Source organism: Fundulus heteroclitus, chromosome 7, assembly GCF_011125445.2.
Source record: "Fundulus heteroclitus isolate FHET01 chromosome 7, MU-UCD_Fhet_4.1, whole genome shotgun sequence".
Lineage (NCBI taxonomy): Eukaryota > Metazoa > Chordata > Actinopteri > Cyprinodontiformes > Fundulidae > Fundulus > Fundulus heteroclitus.
In genome coordinates, this window is record NC_046367.1 from 43,026,143 (window position 1) to 43,048,615 (window position 22,473).

At 44.2% G+C, this 22,473-nt stretch overlaps 1 protein-coding gene across 10 annotated transcripts in view; it reads left to right on the forward strand.

Moving 5' to 3' along the window:
- The window catches only part of tns1b (tensin 1b), a 192,158-nt gene that overhangs the window by 9,356 nt on the left and 160,329 nt on the right, over positions 1 to 22,473 (forward strand). Inside the window, exon 1 of one of the 10 annotated variants that reach the window (XM_036139698.1) lies at positions 14,894 to 14,947. The exons of 8 other annotated variants lie outside the window; for them this stretch is intronic. In XM_036139698.1, coding sequence (XP_035995591.1) covers positions 14,933 to 14,947 — 15 coding nt within the window. In that variant the 5' untranslated portion in view covers positions 14,894 to 14,932. Of the gene's footprint in view, positions 1 to 14,893; positions 14,948 to 17,752; positions 17,892 to 22,473 lie in introns of those variants that run through there. One more of the 10 variants, XM_036139693.1, reaches the window with a different exon arrangement.

Consider the following 22,473-nt stretch of genomic DNA (forward strand, 5'->3'; position numbering starts at 1 on the left):
GCCTGTTTTTGTATTTGAGATTCGATAAAGGAACAAGCTGAATTCAATAAAAAAATGTATATAGCGCCAATTCACAGTTCCATCAAATCCTCCAGGTTGGTGAGAAAGTTTCCTCTCTAAGGAAACCCAGCAGGTTGCATCAAGTCTCTCCAAGCAGCATTCACTCCTCCTGAAAGAGCGTAGAGCCACAGTGGACAGTCGTCTGCATTGTTGATGGCTTTGCAGCAATCCCTCATACTGAGCATGCATGAAGCGACAGTGGAGAGGAAAACACCCCTTTAACAGGGAGGAGAACCTCCAGCAGAACCAGAACCAGGCTCAGTGTGAACGCTCATCTGCCTCCACCCACTGGGGCTTAGAGAAGACAGAGCAGAGACACAGAAAGCACAGAAGCTCACATTGACCCAGGAGTACTTTCTATGTTAGATGGTAATAGTGGATGATCTGCCTCCCCTGATGATGTCACAGCTAACAGAACGCCAGACCAGGTTTATGTAAAAATGTGAGTTTTTACTTTTTAAACATTTTACTTTTAAAATATTTCCTTTTTTTTGGCAGAATTGTGTCCTTTTTAAGATCCGAACTGTTTTCTCTGCGAAGTGAAGGCCCCAAACGGCAGATCAGGCTGGGAAGCCGCTCGTCGTTTTAGACGTGATGAATTTGTTAATCTCTGGCCACAGCAGCAAAGCGTTGACTTGAGGGGTTTGTATTTGCTTTCAGGCTCCAGCTCCGCTTTGGCGTTCATCGGCTCTGAGAATCCGATGAACGGATATTTCTTTTGCTGAATCGTTGATGCATAACATCGTGCACAAAGCCGCTGGAATAAGAAGATAAAGGGATAGAAAAGAGCTTCATTGAGCTGCTGAAAGTGACTCTAATTCAGTTGGCCGAGCACCACGGACAGGATGAGGGCCGGGATGATGGATTAAGGCACGGGGTGACTGTATTTTCCCCTTCAGTCACAGTTATGGCTGCTTTTTAAAATGTAAATCAGAAGTTTCCATCAGCCTGGGACCTTGTAGCATCACTTCTACATAATGCGCTGTTTGGCCCTTCACCAGCCCGGCTTCCATGGCTTTGTGCTCCTCTGAAAGTGGCCTTTATTCCTCAGTTTTGTTGATTTTTCTCCATGTGTGGGAGGGATTTTCTTGTCTTCTCTCTGATACTTGGCAGGGCGATGAAGCATTTGCTCTTGGCAACGTTGAAAAGCCCCCGCCAAAGACTCTCTCTGGGGGCTTTTGTAGCCTTTCAGAGCACTTCCGAGTGATGGACAGGCAGCTCAGCTCTCCCAGATTTCATCCCTTTTTCCCCCCGAAAACGTCCTTTTGTTGTTTTTTTCCCCCCCTGGCTCCCGTTTTTCTTCTTCCTGGAGGACTTTTTGAGAAAAAAGCCGGACGCCACGGGGCTGTGAGGGTAATTGCTGTCACGGTGGAGCAGAAGTTAGGGCCGGGCTCCCACGTTGCCCAATCATGTTTTCATCATCGGGAGAAGCTTTTTTTTTTCTTCTTTCGGGGACGTAATAAATCTCCCCACTGACATGCCGCGTTTACCCTGAATGCACGCAGGAGAAAAGACCCCGGGATTTATTTTTTCCTGTCTTTAGCGCCGAGCCTTGTAACAAGCCGGGGCAGATCGCTGTTGCTGCTTCGCCCTCGCCGTTGTTCCCCCCAGAGGACGGGTTTGCACACCGACACATTCCGATGCCGAGGAATCTCGGAGGTATTCCCGCAGGAATGTGGCTCTTTGGGTGGACTGTGAGGGACATAAGGAAACGGGTCCATGAAGGGGCTGAAGGTGCAGGATAACACGTGTCCAGCGTGACGGAGTCGCCTTTAGCGCTCCGCAGAAACTCCCGATGAATATAACCAGAGAAAAGGCGACGCATTTATCCCCCTCCTGATCCCCGACCCCACCCTGTGCGTCTTTAATTACATCATGCTCCTGGATACAATGCGACATGTGCTGCACGTGTCTTAAACTCCCATCATGCACATGGTTAGCTTGGCTTGCCGTGACCCCCGCGCGCGCGCTGCGGCTGAAAAAAAAAACAAAAAACCGCCCGCTCCGTGTTGGGTCGGCCTCAGATGATTGGAATCTGTACATAATTCTGCTGCATCTGTTTTTCATTCGTTAGCGGCTCCGTAATGTTCCTGGGGGGTTTAATGTTGCTCGTGCGCTCATAAATTCATGATGTCGTCGATCGACACTTTGCTGCGAATCAAAGTTGTGTCGGAAAATCTAAAGTTTTGGATCCATAACTTCTTAACGCCTCCCTTCAGGGGCCTCCACAGCAGAACCTCTGACTCCATCTCACCATGTTCCTACCTTCCCTCCTCCAGTAGACAGACTATCTGGTGTAGCATCATCTGTCTGGCATCCATCCCTCAGACTATCTCATCCTTACCTCCCTGAATTAGTCTCAACTCGAGCTGTCCCTGGGATTCTGGCTCTTTCCTCTCCCTGTCCATGTTGCTTACTCTGAACCTCTGAACATCTCCAGCTCTGCCTCCTGTTCTTCAGGTAGTTCCTCTGTCTGCAGAGCCTCCAGGACTCAGCTCTCCTTCTCCTGCAGATCATCCCTGATGCTTCTCTCCATCCACTCTGCCCTGCCTGAACTCACTTCTGGGCCCATCTTCTCATCTGTTCTGGACGGTTGTTATCAGATTCATGAACTCATCCACTTTCTGCTTCTCGACTTCTTGCAGTTTTGCTGTCCCATCGCTCTCATTTTTTACGTGTTCATTCATTTGAAATGTTCTTGAAAGATTGTGTTCAAAGGTCACGGTTATTTTTGATTAATGAGGTGATCACCATTTTTCCTTGAACATCATAGAACGGTCGGAAACCTTTACAATCCTAAGAGCCTAAGATTTGTTGCCTTCTGTACAGCTAAATAAAATTAATCTAGAACCACAAAAGGAACTCTTAAAAATACATTGTTTCTACCTAATATAGGATATTTGTTCAAATGATAAATACATTTTATATTTGTTTTAAGGTAATACGATTTCCTCCAAAGGGACATTTAATTTTCATAAATAATGACTTTAAAGAAGCATGTAGCTCGGGACCTATTGACAAAAAACTACTTTACACACTATTAGTGTCATTCTATGTGGAAATTATATGAAAATCTTGCATGACAACGGCCAAAAAAACTTGCCAAAAGTAACCTTTTTTAATTACTTTACATTTCAAAACATTGTTCAGTTCCTTAGTAATTTTGCACAAAGAGCCACATCTGGCTCTGAAGCCTCTGGTTGCAGACCTCTGTCATAGACTCATTAAAGATTTGGGTTCTTACACATTTTTGCTTTTTTTTCAAAGCCAAATTTTCAAGTTTCTTTGTCTTTTGAGAGTTTCTACATTACGAATCTAAAGGTTTACTATGAATTAATGGCAAACATTAAGACAGTGTCCCAGCCCTAGATGTGGAAACTGCTAAACCAGACGGTTAGGGGATAGATTGATGGATCAGAGTGGTGATGGATGGACGAATGGCTTTTGGGCGGGTTAATTTAGGTGGATGCGTGGACAGACATGCTGGGCGGATGTGAGGACGGACTGACGGATGGAGACTTAGATCAGTGCTGTCCAAAGTGTCCTGCGTGGTTTTGATGTTGCTCTGATTGAACATCCCTGATTCGAGCCTCAGCAGAGGTGGATGAGATGCTGAGGATGCAGTTCTTGCTCCAGTAGTTGAGAACCAGGTTCTCTAGGAGACTGATGCTGCGTTATTTGTTTGACTTCTTGGTCTGGGATGTTTTCCACCAGCCTGTGTTTACAGTCTGTTAAGTACGGCTACATCAACACACAAAATTGTCCAGACGAGACAAATCTAATGAGTTTCCTTCACTGTCTCCTTGTTGAGCTCAGCGATGAATCTGATCCAGGACCTTCAGGCTAGGCAGCAGAACCTCATTAGCTGCAATGTGCATTGAAGAAAACTTTGGGTCTGTTCCTGCCTGCTAGCTCTTTGGTGTCTGTTTTAACATTTAACGTACTGCTTTGGACTTCATCTTCTGGTCAATCAGCTCAGCTTATTTGGTCCACAGAAGCACCTCCTGGTCACGCCTTCAGCATTTCTATCCGGAGCAAAAGTTGCCGCTGCAGTGAGTTATGGAGGAGTTAAAAGTCTGGGAGCACCATGAGATGTCAGCTTCTCATCTTCTCAATACTTTCAATGATTTCTTGTTGAGGTGACACAGTGTAGCCAGTCTTTGATTTTTATTCCATAGCAACATTGGGTTTTCCATCGCTGGTCATTTCTGATAACATAGAGACTTGAAACGGGTTTCATGGGCAAGCGCTGTTTCTGTTGAAAATAACCAAATGTTTCAGCGTGCTGGGACATCAATCAATCAATCAATCAATCAATCAATCAATCTTATTTGTACCTGTAAGTAAATTTGGTTAAACTCACCAACTTATGAAGCATGCACATAATGACCATGCTTGGGTCATTATGGATTGTTATTCCAGAGCAGGTTTTCAGGTTTTCTGTTGAGTTTTGTCTGATGTGAGACAAAAAAAAGGTGACATTCCAAAGGTTAGCAACCATTTTGGATGATTGTCTGACAGCTTAAGGTCCTTTTGGTTTAATTTAATGTAATCTTATCAGGATGTCACCCATTGATGAACATTTATATGTAAATTGATCTGATTTTAGGCTCATTTCCATCTGTTTTCTTATGGTGAGTTGATATTAAACATTACTGTAACACGCCTGTAGGAACTCCTCGTTGCACATTAAAATATTAACGAGCATAATGCAGCTTAAAACGGGTAAAGATTGAAAGTTAGAAAGTGCAGAACACTGTGGATTGTGATTGTGGCTCTGTCGTGATTTTTCATATCGGATGATCTAAACGTCTTTGTTTTGTTTTTTTACCTTTAATCAAACTTCATTGCACATCAGAGTAGCCTGAGAACATGATCCGCTGCCTCCTGCATGCCTTTCAGCCTTGGCAGCTGGCACGACTCTGAAAATAGCCTGAATGGCTCCGTGTCGCTCTATTGTGTGAGTATCGGCTCTCGCCGGAGGCTGTTTGGGTATGCGAGTAATATTGCAGTTGTTGACATGAGATGGCCTGATTCACTCATCGTTTCATAACCAAGTACAGTACGGTTCCACTTCAGAGCCAGAACCTGAGAAAGCATTCAGCAACCGCAGCTCGATCTTTGCTGTAAACAGTTCTTTTGGTCTCCTAATGACTCATTTTCATATTTCTAAGCATGAATAGCTGTTTAATTTGGATTGTAAACGGTGTCCGATGGTCTGATCTCGCGTGTCGGATAAAAAACGGCGGACCCTGCAGTCGTATATTTAGCCAAGGTGTTGGAATGAGCAGAGCGAGTTGCTTTAATAGCCGCATTATCTCAGAGCGGCTTGTCACGCGCCATCACTGTTACACATGCCTTTCTCCCGCGTTTTCACTTTTCCTGCACATTCCTGAGATCTTTGTCATTCGGTGCAATTGTGTTTTACTGCCGCTAATCTGCGACCTAGCCGAGCCTTTAAGCACATGTGCAGTCTTAAAATTAGACACTGAGGTTGGTGCTTGGCCCGTTGCTGTTTTTTATGGAGTAATTGAGTGGCTGAGTGTGAGGGCAGCTCTATTAAAAAGAGATCTCCAAATAGTTTTAATCAGGAAATAAAGAGCATTTTGAACTTTTTTTTTTGTATTAAATCCAAGATTTAATACAATCTTGGATTGTATTAATAGGAGTTTTGGCTTCTCCAGAAACCTCCGTATGCTAGGAATGACTGCATCCTTGGTGCTTCTTGGGTTTAAGATGAGAAATGTTGCAGCTCATCAGGTTAACTGATCATCAGGAATGTGAGCGTCTCCATGAGAGCAGGGAGGTTGCTTGTTTACTCCTGGGTGCACTGCTGTGTGTGCATGACGGCTTTTAGGAGCGGGCCTGCACCATTTTAAAAAATCCAGCCATGGCCGTGATAATAATCGTTAATACTGCAAAGGCACATCTCCTTAAAGGGAAAACAAGTTATTTGAAAACATATGGAGATCCTTCTTGATGTTTGTGGAACATGTGAACTTCTCAAGAAGAAGTCGTCATCTAAAGACGAGTACCGTAATTTCCAGACTATAAGGCGCACTTAAAATCCTTAAATTTTCTCAAAAATGATGGATGATTTCTGTTCTTGTGCTTACTGACTGATTTTATGTGGTACAATGAGCTCAAAAATCTGTCAAAATGTTTAAGTACAACTTTGGCAAGTAATGAAGCCGCTCCGCTCACTGGATATTTGGAGCATTACGGTACACCGTGTCACTACCTGACCCATAGACAGTGCCTACTTAACCTGCTGGTGGGCCCCGGGGCTAAAGGGTCTGGCAGATCCTCCCATAAAAACCTTTCCCATTTACTGCATTACAAACTGTGATGATGGCAGCAAACTATCAGTGTTATAATTTAAATGATTTAATAAACCAACAAATAAAACAGAAACTGCAAAGAAAACCATAAACAGTTTAAAGTAGAAGCTATTTCTCCACATACCCTGAGATCTATTTACGAGATTCAATGCTTGTGCAAAGACACACCATTTAAAACAAAACAGCTAAAATTATATCTTTTTTTTTTTATTTTACGGCACTAGCTGCCCTTTTATCTAAAGTATGCTCACAGACAAGGGGGACTGAGAGAGGGGGAAGATAAGCGGCAAATAACCGCACAGCTGAGTTGAACCTGGGTGCATTAAGGCGGCTCTGCCCATAGACATTATATATAATAAAGATTATATATATATATATATATATATATATATATATATATATATATATATATATATATATATATATATATATATATATATATATATATATATATAATGTCTATGGAACCCACCATCTTGCAAAAGGCATGTTGGGAATTAATCAGAAACCTGTTACTTCCAGTATCTCAGAGAAGTGGACAATTATGGACACTACATAATGTCTATGATGGGCCCCGTAACAGGACCCCTGAGCTGTCTACAACACTGCCTGACTGTAGCATCTAAACTAGAAGTGCATTCATGTAAGGAAGCCCTCGCCCAGAGTACACACTACCAACAATAAACCTAGTAAGTTAATTCAATATAAAAGTTACGTTTATTTTGGCTTTATGTTAGAAACAGGGCGGTGTAGTCCAACTACTCTGTTCTCCCAATACACGTATAGAAAGCTGTGTACGTGGAGGAGTGATATTCCACACTTGGGAAGAATATTTACTGCGTCTAATAATCCAGTGCGGCTTCTGGTCCGAAAAATACTGTTTCAGCTCAGAATGGAGTCTATGTAGATTCTCTCTTACATTAAAAAATTATGCAGACGTGTAGCTGAGAGGGAGCTTATGGTTCTTGTTTCTTGGTTACATGGCGTTTTAAAATGAAAAGAAAACGAAAAATAAAAACATTGATAGAAAATATTTCAAAGACAAAATCAGTTGTGATATTTGCATATTTTCTTCTATCCTCTCCTCCTCCTGTTTTGGGCGAAATGTCATTAGTGTCCGGTGTGAGCATCTGCTGCCCTGAGGCATGATGGGGGATTATCATGAGGACATCTCCACATTTTAGCCATTTCAGCCCAACGTCTGACCATTCAATCCTCAGAGAAATGACCAAAAACACAAGAGCTCCATCTGACTCTACAGGCATCAGCTAGCAGGTTTAAGGTTAAAGGTCATGACCTTGACCTAGCATGGCTGCTTGGAATGGTTGAAGGAGAAAACCTTTTCTTTCTTAAAACAAGATGGCAGCAGGACTTGATGTTAGGGCTGATTTTTACTATACCAAAATCCGATTAATCTCCTCCTTTTCATTTCACAAAAATAAATTATTTGCTAGTGGTTTTACACAATGAGCTTCAAGGACAGGCTTCACTTCACTTCCAACTAACTTTAAAAAAAAAAAAAGTAAATGAGTAAATTAAAGTGTCCTATGGTATAAAAAAAGTTTCCTCTTTACAACATTTTTGACAAAACATTTTCCTAACCATATATTCAGTATTACTGCTATTCTCTTCATGGAAGCCCATCAAGTGCATTTACACAATAAAATCCAGATTTTCCAAAAATTAAAAAAAAATGTATTTGAATTAATCGATTTATGGCCCAGTCCTACTTTATGTCATGATCTAAAGCTCCATGTTTGGGGGAAAGCAAACTCAACTTATTGGCATAAACGCCTCACACTAACTGCTGAACATGGACCTTCAGAGAGGAAACAAACGTCTACAAACGTCAACGAGCTGAGTCAGCGGTGGAGAGAGAACTGAACCAGAATTTGTAACAAAGTTTGTTGTAAAAGTTGCTGGATCCAGGGGTGTACTTAATTTTTTTCTGCTGCTATATGCAAAGTAATGCCGCCGTCTAAAGAGCAAGCAGCTCTGGGTTACGGCACGGTAAGAGGAAAATATTTCTGCATGCAAAGACCAGAAGAGTCCAGATAAATCTCAGGTTAAACATCCAGTCAACGAGCATCAGTCTGAGGATCCACGTCTTCAGCCTGAGCCGAACTTTATTTTCTGACTCCTGATGGACGGATGCACAGAAAATTACCACATTTTCTTTATCTCTCTGTGAACTCCAGCTCTGTTCTCCCAGCAGCCTTTGCTTCCACACAAGTCCGGTCAGGTCTGGAAGTCCACATGTCACCTCTTTATGGCTCCTGCTGTCAGAGGCCGGCCCCACGCCTGAACTCCTTTGATCTGCCGGAGGAAAAAAAAAGAAAAACACGTGAGGCTGTTTGTTTGGTGTCTGGGTGGGTCTCTACTACTGGGTCCCCGGTCAGACTGAAACCCGGGAAAACATTCCTGCTTTCAGACAGCAGCCCAGACAACCACAGGCGGCTTTATCAGCGTTTCAAAGAGGCTTTAAGGTGGATTTTATTGATCCTGTACTTTTTAACCAGCAGATGGGGACATTGCCATTTTATCTTTGTCACATGGAAGCACAGCAGTGGTTATTTGTTTTGGGGAAAAAATTAGTAACTGTGGAACCTTGGAAACGGCTTCGGTAGATCTGATTTCATTCACGAGGCCAGATGTTGACAGATGTGCAGCAATGCATCACATGTTCCAGCTAAGTAAAGACGGGACTAAAAACTGTGACGTCCAAGGAAAAAAAAAAAAAACACGTCTTCATATTTTATTACGCAATTATTGCCCCCTTTGAAAATGTCTTCTGATTTAGCTTTTCTAAATCACATTTATAACATTTCATGTCATTATTGGATGGAAAGAACCTGAAGAGATGCACAAAGCAGTTTTTAGATCATCACTTCATCTAATAATGGAAATAAGGTATCAAAGCCAACCTGACGCCCCCACCACCTCCACCCGGTTAAATCATTAACTAAACGTAATTGGTCCCGGTTGTTGCTTCAGATCCACATGCAGACCAGATTGTTGCTGAAGTTTCTCCAGGAGCTCTTTAGCGACTCATCCAGGAGGTCCCAGAAGAACCCAGAACAACATCTTAAGCTCTGCAGGTCTCCCTGTCTTGGTTAAAGTTAATAAGAAAGAGAGGCTGGGCAGAAGGAGAAGGTCCAAGGTCTCAGTTGGGTTCTGCTGCCGGGCAAAGATCCAAAGCATCAGGATGTCCACTTCATAATGGCCTTAAAACCCATTAAAGCCAAAAAGTGAAGGTGTTGGAGTGGCCTAGTCAAAGTCTGGGCTTCACTGCAAAAACAGTCCTAAAAATAACTAAAATGTCCTTAAAGTTAGTGTATTTATCCTTGATTTGAGCAGGTAAATAAGATGAACTGCCAATGAAATTAGTATTTTGATCCCTAAAATAAGATAATTAGACATCCTGCACTTGAAATAAGATGACTGAGATGAGTTGTTCCTATTTTAAGTGCAAAAATCTTATTCCATTGGCAAATCATCTTATTTACCTGCTCAAATCAGGGGCAAATACACAAATTTTAAGAACATTTGACTTATTTCTAGTTCCATTTTTGCAGTGTTGAATCTAATTGGGATGCTGTTGTGTGATGTTTTTCAGGTCGTTCCTGCTGTAAAAAAAAAAACCAATTTGTCTGAATGCATCCAGTTCTGCAAAGAGAAGGTCAAAGTTCCTGTACACTGATGTTAAAGACTCATCACCAATTATCAGAAACACTTGATGGCATCTGCTGCTGACAAGTGAGATTTCGGGAGTAGCCTAATTACTTTTTAAAGCATTTCTTCCCTTAATAAATTATCGTCTGACGATTTGATCCGAAGTGATGAAGTTGGATCAAAGCCGAAGCAGAAGAACTCTGTAAGGGCGTGAATACTATTTTTCACGGCTCTGTAAATAGCCTTGAAACGTATTAGTTGGAGTGTGAAATGTCTGCACACAGAGCCTCTTTCCTTCGGTCTTAGTGATTGATTAAAACGCCTTAAACAGCTTCTGCACGGCGGCAGCGACACAACAAGGTCCGGATGAGTTAATTCAATTAGAGCGGACAAAAGGCCAGCGGCAGCTGGAACATCCGGGTGAAACGTGAAGCCATGCCACACACACACACGCGCACACACATACACACACACACACACACACACACACACACACACACACACACACACACACACACACACACACACACACACACACACACACACACACACAGTCTCGCGGCCAGTCGAGCGTGATTTACATGTGCATAGCTGCCGGCCATCGCCATGGGCTACGGTGGCTGCTGGGAAGAAATGCGGATCTAGTGTTTGGTGGGTTTATCTTTTCTGAGGCAGCCGGGCGGGTTTCCTCAGCACCGCCACACACAGACAGACAACATGCACATGTTTATCCATCGCTACACCTGAAGGAAACCAATCATTAACTGCGCTCAGGTCTCCACGATCTTAATATTCATCTCTGTTTTCAACAGGAACCAGATGGAAACACTGATGGTAAATAAAAGCAACACTATGACGGACCGCTGCAGTGAAAGTTCTGCTCAAAGCAGCTCTCTGGGTTCATGTGTGGGAAAAGTAGAGATTAAGAAAAAGTTATTTATCTCCAGACTTTTCCCCCTGATCATTTAGGATTCTAGAGATGGAAATGATTTCAGAGTTCATCTGTCATGGTGCTGTGGATCGTCAATATGATGTTCCATTCAGAATCACGAGTCTTTATTGTCATTATGAAACTATAATGACATGTTTGGTGAGACACCGGCTCAGAATTCACACACGAGCCACAGACACAAACCAAGACCTAATGGTTAAGTTGAATGCACTGACGCCTCCTGAGAAGCTAAAAAGGGCAAATAGTCTGATAAGTATTAAACGTTTCAGTCAAAAAAGACAGACGATGTCAAATACTATGGAGTTACATGAATGTATCAGACTAACATTTACGTCAGTTAGTTGTTAGGAGGGTCGGTGGAATCTGTGGCAATACGTCTGACCCGTTTCTGGACTCTTGCAGCATAAACTGTGTCTATATCTTGTAGACGGTATCCCACAATCCCCTGTGCTGTCCTCACCACCCGTGCTAAATCCTTCCTCTCCTGTACCATGCAGTTCCTGTGCCTCACAGTCATGCTGAGGCACACGATGCTTTCCATCGTAGCTCCATAAAAGTTTAACAGCAGAGTAGAAAGTCCAATCTGTTTCACTTTTCTGAGAAAGAAGAGCCATTGTAGGGCCTTCTCCACCAGGTGGGAGGTGTTCTAAGTCCAGGAGAGATCGGAAGAGATGTTAATACCCAGGAACTTTCTGCTGGAGAGCCTTGGAGAACCTCCTTCAGCAGTAGTAATGCTCAACGGTTGTTTTCTGTATGTTGTTTAGGAGAAATTTTGGCCAACTTTCTTCCAAAGTTACTTCAGTTCGTGAATTTTTGCAGACCTCACTTTCTCTCCAGCTCTGTGAAGGTCCGTCAGGTAGTTCAGTCAGGTTGTGATGTGCACTTTGACTGGGCCATTGCAGCTGGCTTTGTTTTTCAGCCATTCTGCTGCAGATCAGCTGGCAGGTTTGAGATCACGGTTCTGTTGATGACCAAGTTTGGACCAGGCTTCAGCTGTTGGAGCTCCTGGTTTTCTGGTCTTTTCTCTGAGCTTCCCGCTCAGACATTGGACTGGATCTGCTGGACGTCCTGAGAAGGTTGGCAGCTGCTGAGATGTTCTCCTCCTGGGAATAATCTTCCTCTCTGCAGGATGATGGACTTCAGATGGTTTGGAGATGATCGTTCAACCCTTCCCAGGTTGATGGGCAGCAGCAGTTGCTTCGCTAAGATCATTGCTGTTGACTTTCTATCCTGGCATTGTGGTGACACCTTCATTCAGACATTAGAAAGTTCAGGGAAGATTGGCACCTGTACTACATCGTTTCCACTTCGGTCTACACTGCAAAAACGGATCTAAAAATAAGTAACGTTTTCTTAAAGTTAGTGTATTTGTCTATGATTTGAGCAGGTAAATAAGATTATCTGCCAGTGGAATGAGTATTTTGACCCCTAAAATAAGATAATTAAACATCCTGCACTTGAAATAAGATGACAGAGATGGATTGTTCCTATTTTAAGTGCACAAATCTTATTCCATTGGCAAATCATCTTATGTACCTGTTCAAATAAAGGACAAATACACTCATTTTAAGAACATTTTACTTATTTTTAGTTCTGTTTTTGCAGTGTACTGGATTTCTCTGCCAGAATTCCTACTTTCACACAGATGCTAATCCATCTAATGACGTTTGAACAACTCCTGGTTGATATCTCCTTTCTTAAATCTGCAGTTTTTCATGGGACTGTAGGGTTTGGATCTTATCGTGTGGTTCTCTGAGATAAATTAGTCCTGAGCTGTGAGAACCAGTGGGAGCGCAGCTTTAGATGTAATCATTTTATGCGTGTGATTCACAGACTTCAGGACTAATTTAGTCCACTTATCAGACTTGATAACAGCAGCTGCGGCCACAATGTGAACAGCTGTTTTAAATTTTAACCACAAATACTCCAACATTTATTACATTTGCAGTAAATCTGGATTTTCACCTGCGAGTTAAAACACTCGGATGGTTTAATGGTCGTGGTGAAATGACCAGCAGGGGGCAGTAGGAGCTCAAATCCTTCTGGTTCTGTAAAATCAAGATGACCGGCGTTAAAGTTTTGGTGATCTTTGTGCAGATGGTCACGTGTTTGAGGACAAGCGGGAGAGCCGATCTGACCCCAGCCCAAACCTCTGCTTGCTCTGGGACACACGCTGGGGTGAGGAGCAGTCAAAGATCTCACTCACAGGTTTACACCCCCCCCGGCCTCCGTGTAAAGCCTGTGCACACAATGCTGACTTTGATCTGTCAGAGGGGGCTTTCTGCAGGCTTTCTGAGGAATGAGACCTATATGGTTTCAGTTGTTTACAGTACAGAGACGGTTAGGATCCGTTTCACATGCATGGGCAGAAACCCATAGCCGTTTTTTTTTTCTTCTTGTTTAAAATCCTCATTAGTTTTCATGTCTGTCTGCTTTTTATCATTTCAGTGATTAGGGTATGTTTAACACGTCAGACTGTGCTTAACCCCAATTTACCTTCAGATGTGTGCCGCTGGTGTGACTTGGAGAATGTGGCTCTGGTGTAAGGCGCTTTGAGCGGTCGGTATGACTAGAAAGGCGCTGTATAAACAGCGCGGTTGTATCCCACCTCCCCCCCTTATGTGAAGAAAACATGGCCAACTTGTACCGTTTTTCTCCAGCAGCAAAGTAAACACCTCCTTTGTGTTTTAAAAACCTTGTAAAAATCACATTGGGAGTAAAAAAAGCAAACTGTGGGGATGTTAATGTCCCGTGCAATCCTTGCAGCTCGACGTCTGCATGCTCGCCTTTTTAAACCCCCCCCCTCCCACTCATGCATGGGTGGCAGTGGATCAGTGAGGTCTGACATGGTTTCCATTAACGCTCTGTCCAACAGCCCTCGACTCAGAGAGGATGCCTTCGACCTCCTGACCTCCCTGTGCAGCATGTTGCTTCATCTGTCTGGAACAGATGAAGCAATATGCGTTTTATTAGTTTATTTGCATAAAATAAACTAAATCTAGATGCTTGATGGTTTGGTGGTAGAGTAAAAGTTTGTTTCTGTCATTGTTCTGCTGGAAAAGTTGCCACAAAGAAAGATTATTAATTTTAGGATGAAAACTACGTTGGCCTGTTTCCACAGCAATCATCCAAGCTTTAACGAGTTGAGAAAACACAACAGGTGCTGCTAATTGCTAATTGACTCCTCTTCCTGTTGGGTGCACCATTAAGCCAAAACATTATGACCACTGACAGGTGAAGTCAAACACATTCAGTTGGCTGGAAGCCTATAATGTTTATAACTAAGACTGGTTAAAAAAATCTTTGACACTAGTTTACTACCTGCTTTTCACTTAGTTTTTAATGTTTTTTTTGTATTTTGGAGAATGTGGCTCTGGTTTAAGGCGCCTTGAGTGGTCGGAAATTTTCAACCGCTATCTTTGAGATGATTCTCCGTTCGATGAATCTTCAGAGGTTCATATCCACTCAGAAAGCCGTCTCATTCTCTGGTTTCATGGTCGACTTTGTCCGCTGTTGAAGCTCAACTGATGACGTTTGACCTGCTGCCGTCCGACCAGGTCATCATGAGCGGCTGGACGTCATTGGTTTTTACAGGTTTTATAAAAGCAGCAGCGTGATGGAGTGAAATAACCCAGAAGCGTTGAGAAAACAATCAGACCCTGGTAGTTCCCACTTTCCATGCGGTGATCTTTTGACACCGGCTTTCCACGGCGTTCACGTGTTTCCTCCTCGGCTGGCTAACAATGCAGCTCAGGAAGTGTGTCAGGATAAGAGCCAGACTGCTGGGCTCTCTCTGGTCAGTGCGTCCTGATGCTTCCAGGGTCCGGAGGAGACCTGTTCTCTAAAGCAGCTTTGGGTCTGTGAAAGGGAAGAACTGCTGCCGGGGGTCTTCAGAGGAGCCTCAGCGATGTCCCGCTGGCTGGTGAGTCTGCTTCAACACGTCACTCGGAGGCTGTGGGCAGCCAGAACCTCTCTGCTGGGTCAAACCCAACCCAACAACATCAAAAGTGATGCTTTTGCCTGTTTTGAGTTCAGCAGATTTGTGAAACTATTACTTATCCTTCCTAACTCACTTCTTAGCCTTTAAAAGAGTAAAGAGTTCAACTCTGGGTGGTTCCCTTATGGTTTGAGGCTCAATCTGCTCCAGGTTGGTCCCCGTATGGATGTTGGATTGTGTCATTTTAGCGACTGAGATTTGTTTTCCTCTCAGTTTGCCTCATAATGTGTGACGGCGGTTGAAATAAGAAAGAAGTGGTTCTGTTCGCGACAGCTTTCCGTAGACGTCGCTCACAACGTTTAAAGTTCTGGAACCGGCGGTTTTACAAACAAAGTCATGGTGTAAACATCTCACTGGGTTCCCCGAGGATCACAGAACAAGCAGGATATTGGGTTGAATGCAGAAACCATGGACATTTTTTTTCATCTGCTGTTAAAAGAGAAACGAAACTTCTCCAGTTCAGAGTGAAAAACAACTTTGGATTGATGGCAGGAGAGACGGGACTGATGACTGGTGCTGATTCTGATGATTTATTGGGTTTTATTTAGCCTATTATGGCCGATGTGTTAAAAATGGAGCAGCTGAGCCATTGACCCCCCCCCCCCCCCCGATTGGACAGGATTTCTAACCACCTGCAGACAAACGTTCCTGTTTGCTCCGTCACTGAAAGCATGACTGGCCTCTACCCTCCTGATCTCCAGGGAACAATGACCCAAATCGTTATGACCTCTGGTCTAATGTCGCTGAGCACACAGCAAACCTGGTGTGACCCGACTGAGACACACCCACTGTTGCTTTATTAAAGGCAGGAACACAACAGAGACGCCTCTTTGTCTCTGCCAGCATTGGATCAGTAAATATTAAAGATCTACTGTCCTGGTCTTCATCTTTGGGCTATAAACCTTTAAATGTTTTATTGGGATTTAATGCGACAAAGCAACACAAAGCGGATAATTGTGAAGTAGAAGGAAAAGGGTACAAAAATTCTTACAAATAGAAATCTGAAAAGTGTGTCGTACATTTAGTGAAATAAAATCCTTCATTTAGTCCGTAGTCTAGCTGTTCTGGTTCTGGACTGAGAGATTATTTAGAGAACGTTGTAGAGCAATCAGCATAATGGAGAACAAGGAACCCAGCAGATGTGTCAGGGAGGAGGTTTTGGTCCAGATTAAAGCAGGGCCAGGTTCTACAACAACATCCCAGGGTTTGAACATCTCCCAGAGCTCTGATCAGTCCATCATCTGGACCTGGAGACCTACCACAACATGGATTTCCACCTAGTCTGACAGAGACGCAGCCAGGGGGACCATGGTGGCTCTAGATGAGCTGCAGAGAACCACACCTCAGGTGGGACCATCTATCAACAGGAAAAATATTAGTTCTACACTCCACGCATCTGACCTTTTATGGAAAACTGATAACAAGAAAGCCAGAAGAAGTCCAGTTTACCACCTGTCACGTGGAAGATGCTCTGATCAGAGCCTTCATGAAAAACACTTTGTGTGGTTTAAAACTGACTTTGCCCAATTCCCTGCATGCACCTTCCCCTTAGTGAGGCATGGTGGTGGCAGCATCATGCTGTGGGAGACTTTTCTTCAACATTCATGGAACCTGGTTGGAATTGGTGGTAAAGATGGATGGAGATAAATCCAGGAGAATCCTGGAGGTAAACCTGTTAGAGGCTGTAGAAGACCTGAAGCTGGGGTGGAGTTTTACCTTCCAGCTGGACAACATGCAGCCACAGATATTATGGGATGGTTTAGATTAGAGCTGTGTTAGAATGGCCTAGTCAAAGTCCAGACCTATACTGAACTGGAAATCTGTAGCAAGACTTAAACTCTGATGTCTCCAGATGTTCTCCATCCAATCTGACTTTGACCTTCAGTCTGTAAATCTAAACCTAATGAGACCTCCAGCTGGACCTGCAGCCACAGGAGGTTCTACTGAGGTTCTACTGAGGTTCTACTGACTCGAGATGCGCTGGAGGGTCGGTTCTGTCAGACTTCAGTAAAACCAGCTCGCCTTGAAACGCCTGAAATGGGAGCCAGGTTACATCTCTGCGTTGTTCTTTCAAACACGTTTGGGTTAATTTCCTGAAACGCATTAAAACATTAGCCAATCGGTCCTGTATTGAGCTAATGAGAAGTGACCCGGAGAGGTTCTGTGTTATTTGGGACATCTGTTACTCTGTTATCTCTGATCCGGCTCAGACCGCCTCCATTCATGTCTGGTTTTACTCACATTTGGACCCAACTCGCCTCCTTTTGCTCCTCTGAAGCCCAGAAGCCGCTCCCGGTTCATCAGACGTATTTATGGCTTTTAAGTAAAATGCTCCTCTGCCTCCCTGCACCCCCCCCCCATCTTGTCTTTATTAAACTGCAGACCCCCCCCCCCCCACCTTTCCCCCATCACTTTAAGTGCCTTGCTCCATATTAGACGGCTCTGCCCGACCCAACCCTCCCCGCCCACGTCTGTCCTTCCTCCCTCCTAATCTTGTTCCTCTTCATCCGTTGAAGACCCGGCAGCATCCAGAGGACGGAGGGACAGGTTGTTGGATGGAGGGATGCTGGAGGGGAAAACGTCTGCATGGATTAATGTGCCTTTACATGAACCGGGGGGGAAATATAAAAAGTCTTGATGGTTTTCTTTGCCAGTGCGACTGCCGGAGCGTTTGCAGGTCTGGAGACGAGCGTTGAAGGACGGGGACACTGAGGGAGGGATGGAGGGGGTGAGACGGTCACAGACGTGAGGAGGATTTGAGCAGAGGATGGGGGGACTTCACTGGTGCCTCGACGCGATCTTCAGTTGGGCTAAATTTTTCTTCTTCTGCATCTTCCCCTTTTGGAGACTCAGGGGAAGCAGGAACAAGGTACAGTTCTTCAAATCAGTGTGTGAGTGTCTGTCAGTGTGACAGAGATGATGGTGAGGTAGTGGGCTTGATGGACCGCTGCGTCATAACCTGCTGGTGGGAAGAGCCTGCAGAGAGAGAGAGAGCTTTGCTGTTCAGCTTCTGGTGTTTTTTGTTCTTCAGTCTGAGCACAAGTGCATGAAGTAAATTGGAGAAATGTCTCTATTTCAGAGAGCTGAGACAACATTGAAGCAGAAAAACGTTCAGCAGCTCTTAAGAACATCACAGGGATTTCGCATGTGTTCGTATCACTTCATTTTCTCTGTTCTGCTCGGGTTCTTGGTTGGACCATAAAACATCTGGTAGAACCTCCTTCAGCAGCGCCTCTGCAGCTTTTCTGTCTGACTTTCTGAGTCTCACATCATTGTGGAGGACTTTTGGTACCATTCTTCTGAAGGTACTAACTCTCTGAAGGTCCCACCACAACATTTGAATCAGGTTGAGGTCTGGACTTTGACTAGGCCACCAAAGCACCATTTTTTTCTATTTCAGCCAGTTTGTTGTAGATCTGCTGCTGGGTTTGGGTTCTTTGTTCTGCTAATGACCCAGTTTAGACCAAGCTGCAGCTGTAGGACAGAGGGACCCTACAGTGCTTTGGTCTACAGAGGAGATTGTGGTCTGCTAGGTGTCCAGGTCTTGTGGCTGTAAAACAAGCCCGGATCATCAACCCTCCACCACTATGCTTGGTAGTTGGTACGGGGTGTTTGGGTTTCTCCACAGTTCTGAACATTATAGTCCAACATATCTGCTTTGGTCCCATCTGTCTCAGAGGACATTGTCCCTGAAACTCAAGCTCTTCATTAAGGTCCCTTAACAACTAATAAAGACCTAAAGATCTGAACAACCCAATTCATGTTGCCATAGTCCTTTTAGACAACGGGGCTGTTTTTCTAAGTGTTCTGTTGTGACCTTTTAACCTGCTAACTGAGGGTTGTAGAGTCTAAGTTGGAGCTACTTGGTTTCTGGTCATTTCTCTGAGCTTCCCGCTCTGACCTTGGGCTGAACCTGCTGGGACGTCCACTCCTGGGAAGGTTGGCAGCGGCTGAGATGTTCTCCTCCTCCTACTGATATACATCCAATGTGTTCATGGACTCAGTTTACTTATACATAGCACCAGTTCACAAGCATGGGCTCTGCAGATGTTACTATATTAATTAAAAAAAAATCCAAGATATATCAGACTGTAGCAGAATGCTAAAATCTACATAAGAAAAGTATTTTAGATGTTTTGATTTAGCATATTTCATCTGTGAAATGTCATCTCTGCCAGGATAAAGATGTAAGATAAGATAAGATAGGCTTTATTGATCTCACATAGGAGAAATTCACTTGTCACATCGGCTCAGTAATCAATAATCAAAAGAAGGTGCCAAAAGCAGGAAAAAGTGCATCAGGTATATACAGTGTGTCCATATATATACAGTGGATCAAAAAAAAGAATAAAAATTACAAAAAGGAAATAAAGCAGAGATTTAGGATGTCTTATGTACATCCACGGTGACTATATACATATGTATTGACGTACATTAAAGTGGTAATAACAGCAGAAGTCACTTCTTTTCAGGGTTATTAAATAGAATTGCACGTTGGTTATAGAAATCATAAATCACAGTATAGACAGTTTTAAAAGTTTATGCGATGATAATCTAACCAAAGACGGATTTATGAGAAGTCAGATCTTCATTTTAAAAATGTGCAATGTCCTCCATCCCGTTTCCGACGGAGACCCGTTTTCCCTCCTCGGCTGTTCAGATCCGATTAAAGGGCAAATTCTAAACTGTAGCCACATTAAGATTATCTATACATAAGAACAGATTTTACACGAAGGTCCCATTTATTTCAGGTGTCATAGTGCCTGAGATAGCTGGTTTCTGTTCCTCGGTTGTTTCATTGCTTAATCGATGCAGGGATTACATGTTCTGAACAGGAGCGGAACAGAAACAAAGTGGATTTAAGGCATTTAAAATTGGTTGTAGAGCTCAGGGAAAAGGTGTTGGTGGTCAGCTGATCCTTTTATCAGACCAACAGGCAGAAGAAGGTGTTGGGATTGAAAGGTTGAGGCCAGGAACCACAGCTGAGTAACTCCTCCTTGGAGCATGGTGGTGGGGGTGTTATGGTTCTGCACCAGGTTCTAGAAAACTGATCTTCATTGAAGACGGAGCCGCTGACGGAGGCCCAACAGTAAATTCTCAGATGTACAGAAACCTCTGAGGACTTGGCAGCGCTGCTTTCTGAACCAACGGTGCAGCTATCAAAGCAACCTGGGCTTTCTGAACACCTCAGCAGAACTCATAGACTGATTTCCTCCATGCCACGCCACATTGATGCTAAAGGAGCCCAGAGCCGGTACTGAGAGCAGCTCTTTTTTTGTTGTTTTGATATAATAATCTAATTTCCTGAGACTCTGAATTTTGGGGTGGCCAGAATCACCAGAACTACATGACATATTTCAGTGTGTGTGTGACGGATCTATGCTGCTGCTGCTGCTTCCAGGGGGCGGCGTTGAGCTCTGGGCGGCCGGTCCGTGTTCGTCTGCGCTGCAGAACAGAGGAAAAAAACGTGCATGCACATGTGAGCGTCGTGCAGAGAGGGCGCGGGGTCGGCATTGTTTTCAGCAGATGGAGTCACAGAGCTGGGAATGGGTGTGTGCATGGAGGGGCGGACTGGATCTGTTCTTCCTCTTTATGTCAACAAGTGCCCCCCCCCCACACACACACACCTCCATGTGACGGCACACCTCTCTGCTGTTCCTCCTCTCCCTGTCTGTCTGCTTATCTACCAGCTCTACGTCTATCTGCAGATCACTTTCATTAAACTCTATATTCTACTCCTTCCTCTCCTCCTGTTTCTGCTCCTTTTGTCTGATAATCTCCCTCCTATCTGTTGCTGTCTTTGCTCGTCTTTGATGCCTTTCGTCTGTTTACTCGCGGTTTCTTGCTTCAAGGACTCTGTTCTGCCGCTGGCTGAGCTCCCTAATTGTTAAAGCGTCTTTCAGCGGGAGGGAGGACAGACGTGGTCAAGGTTAAAGACGCTGTGACACAATAGCTCTGAGGGGTCTGATTAGCCTTGGAAATACACCCACTCTTCCTTTTTTATAGATTACAACCTTCCTCTGCTCGCAGCTCTGCAGCCCCTCTTCAGGCCCTGGGCTGATCGTAAACAGTTGCAGTTTGATGGGCGACCACCAGAGGGTGCTGCAGGCACAGCGGGATGCAGACGGTGTTTTCAGTCCACTTCTTGCACCTGGCTTCTTCTGAACAGGGAAGTCTCAGTGAGTCTGGCTTATGAATGAGGGAAACCCCCGAATTCCCTTTGTCGGGAAATCACAGCATCAAATCTGAGCCGTAAAAGGACCCAGTGTTAAGGATTTCCTTGAACTGTAAAGGATATGAGGGCAGTACTTGGTCTGGGCTCCTTTTGCATGAGTTCCTGCATCTGCCATGGAGGCGATCAGCATGTGGTTCTGCTGAGGTGTTCAGGAAGCTCAGGTTGCTTTGATAGCTGCCTTTAGGTCATTGGTTATGGTGTCTCTCATCTACCTGCTGACAACAGCCCATAGGTGCTGTCACACAGACGCTACGGTGATTAAAGCAGCTTTTGGTTTCGTAGGCAGTGTGGGATGGTGCCAAGTCCTGCTGGGAAAGGAAATCAGTGTCTCCATAAAGGTGGTCAGCAGAATGAGGCATGAAGGGCTCTGAAACTTCATGATAGACTTCTTCTTTCTTCCACTTCTTATTTTTCTTCAACTGAACTTTCCGTAGAAATTGAGTGTCTTTGCTCTCTTTCATCCTCTCTACCTGAAGACTAGCTCAGAGTTTGGCTCCATTATAAAAACCCTTTATAATAGCTCCTAGCTCCTGTTCCTTAAACTTTTACTGGGTCACCCGTCAGAACTCTACCGTGGGGAGGAAAGGAGCTTCAAACTGCTGTGCCAAATTCAGACAGCCTTTAACGCCGACGTCATTATGTTACGGAAACGCTCATGGATGATTCTAGTCAAATCCAGGCCGAAAGCCTTCTGAAAATAAACTGCAAAGCGCACAATCTCTTCTCCTCTGATATTTTCATTTATTTCTGTGAGGGTGCTGTGCTTATGTCATGTCACACAAAGGATTGTGGGATATATTGAGGCTTCTTGGCGCCGGTAAGGGACGTTGCAGGGTTTTTAGGCAAAACTAGCTACGAAAGGGAGTATTCCCGCTACTTTTCCTACTTCTTTCCTTACTGACTGCACTATTCGGACAGGACTTATCATGGCGACCGCTGACACATTTCCACCGTGGCTAAAGAGCCCTTGCTTTATAAAGGGTATCCTCTATCTGCTTAACTGTTTCTCTTTTAGATAAAGCCACGGAAGGTGGCTTTATCTTAGTTTTCTCTAACATAGAAAGTACTCCTGGATCAATGTGAGCTTCTGTGCTTTCTGTGTCTCTGCTCTGTCTTCTCTAAGCCCCAGTGGGTGGAGGCAGATGAGCGTTCACACTGAGACTGGTTCTGGTTCTGCTGGAGGTTCTCCTCCCTGTTAAAGGGGAGTTTTCCTCTC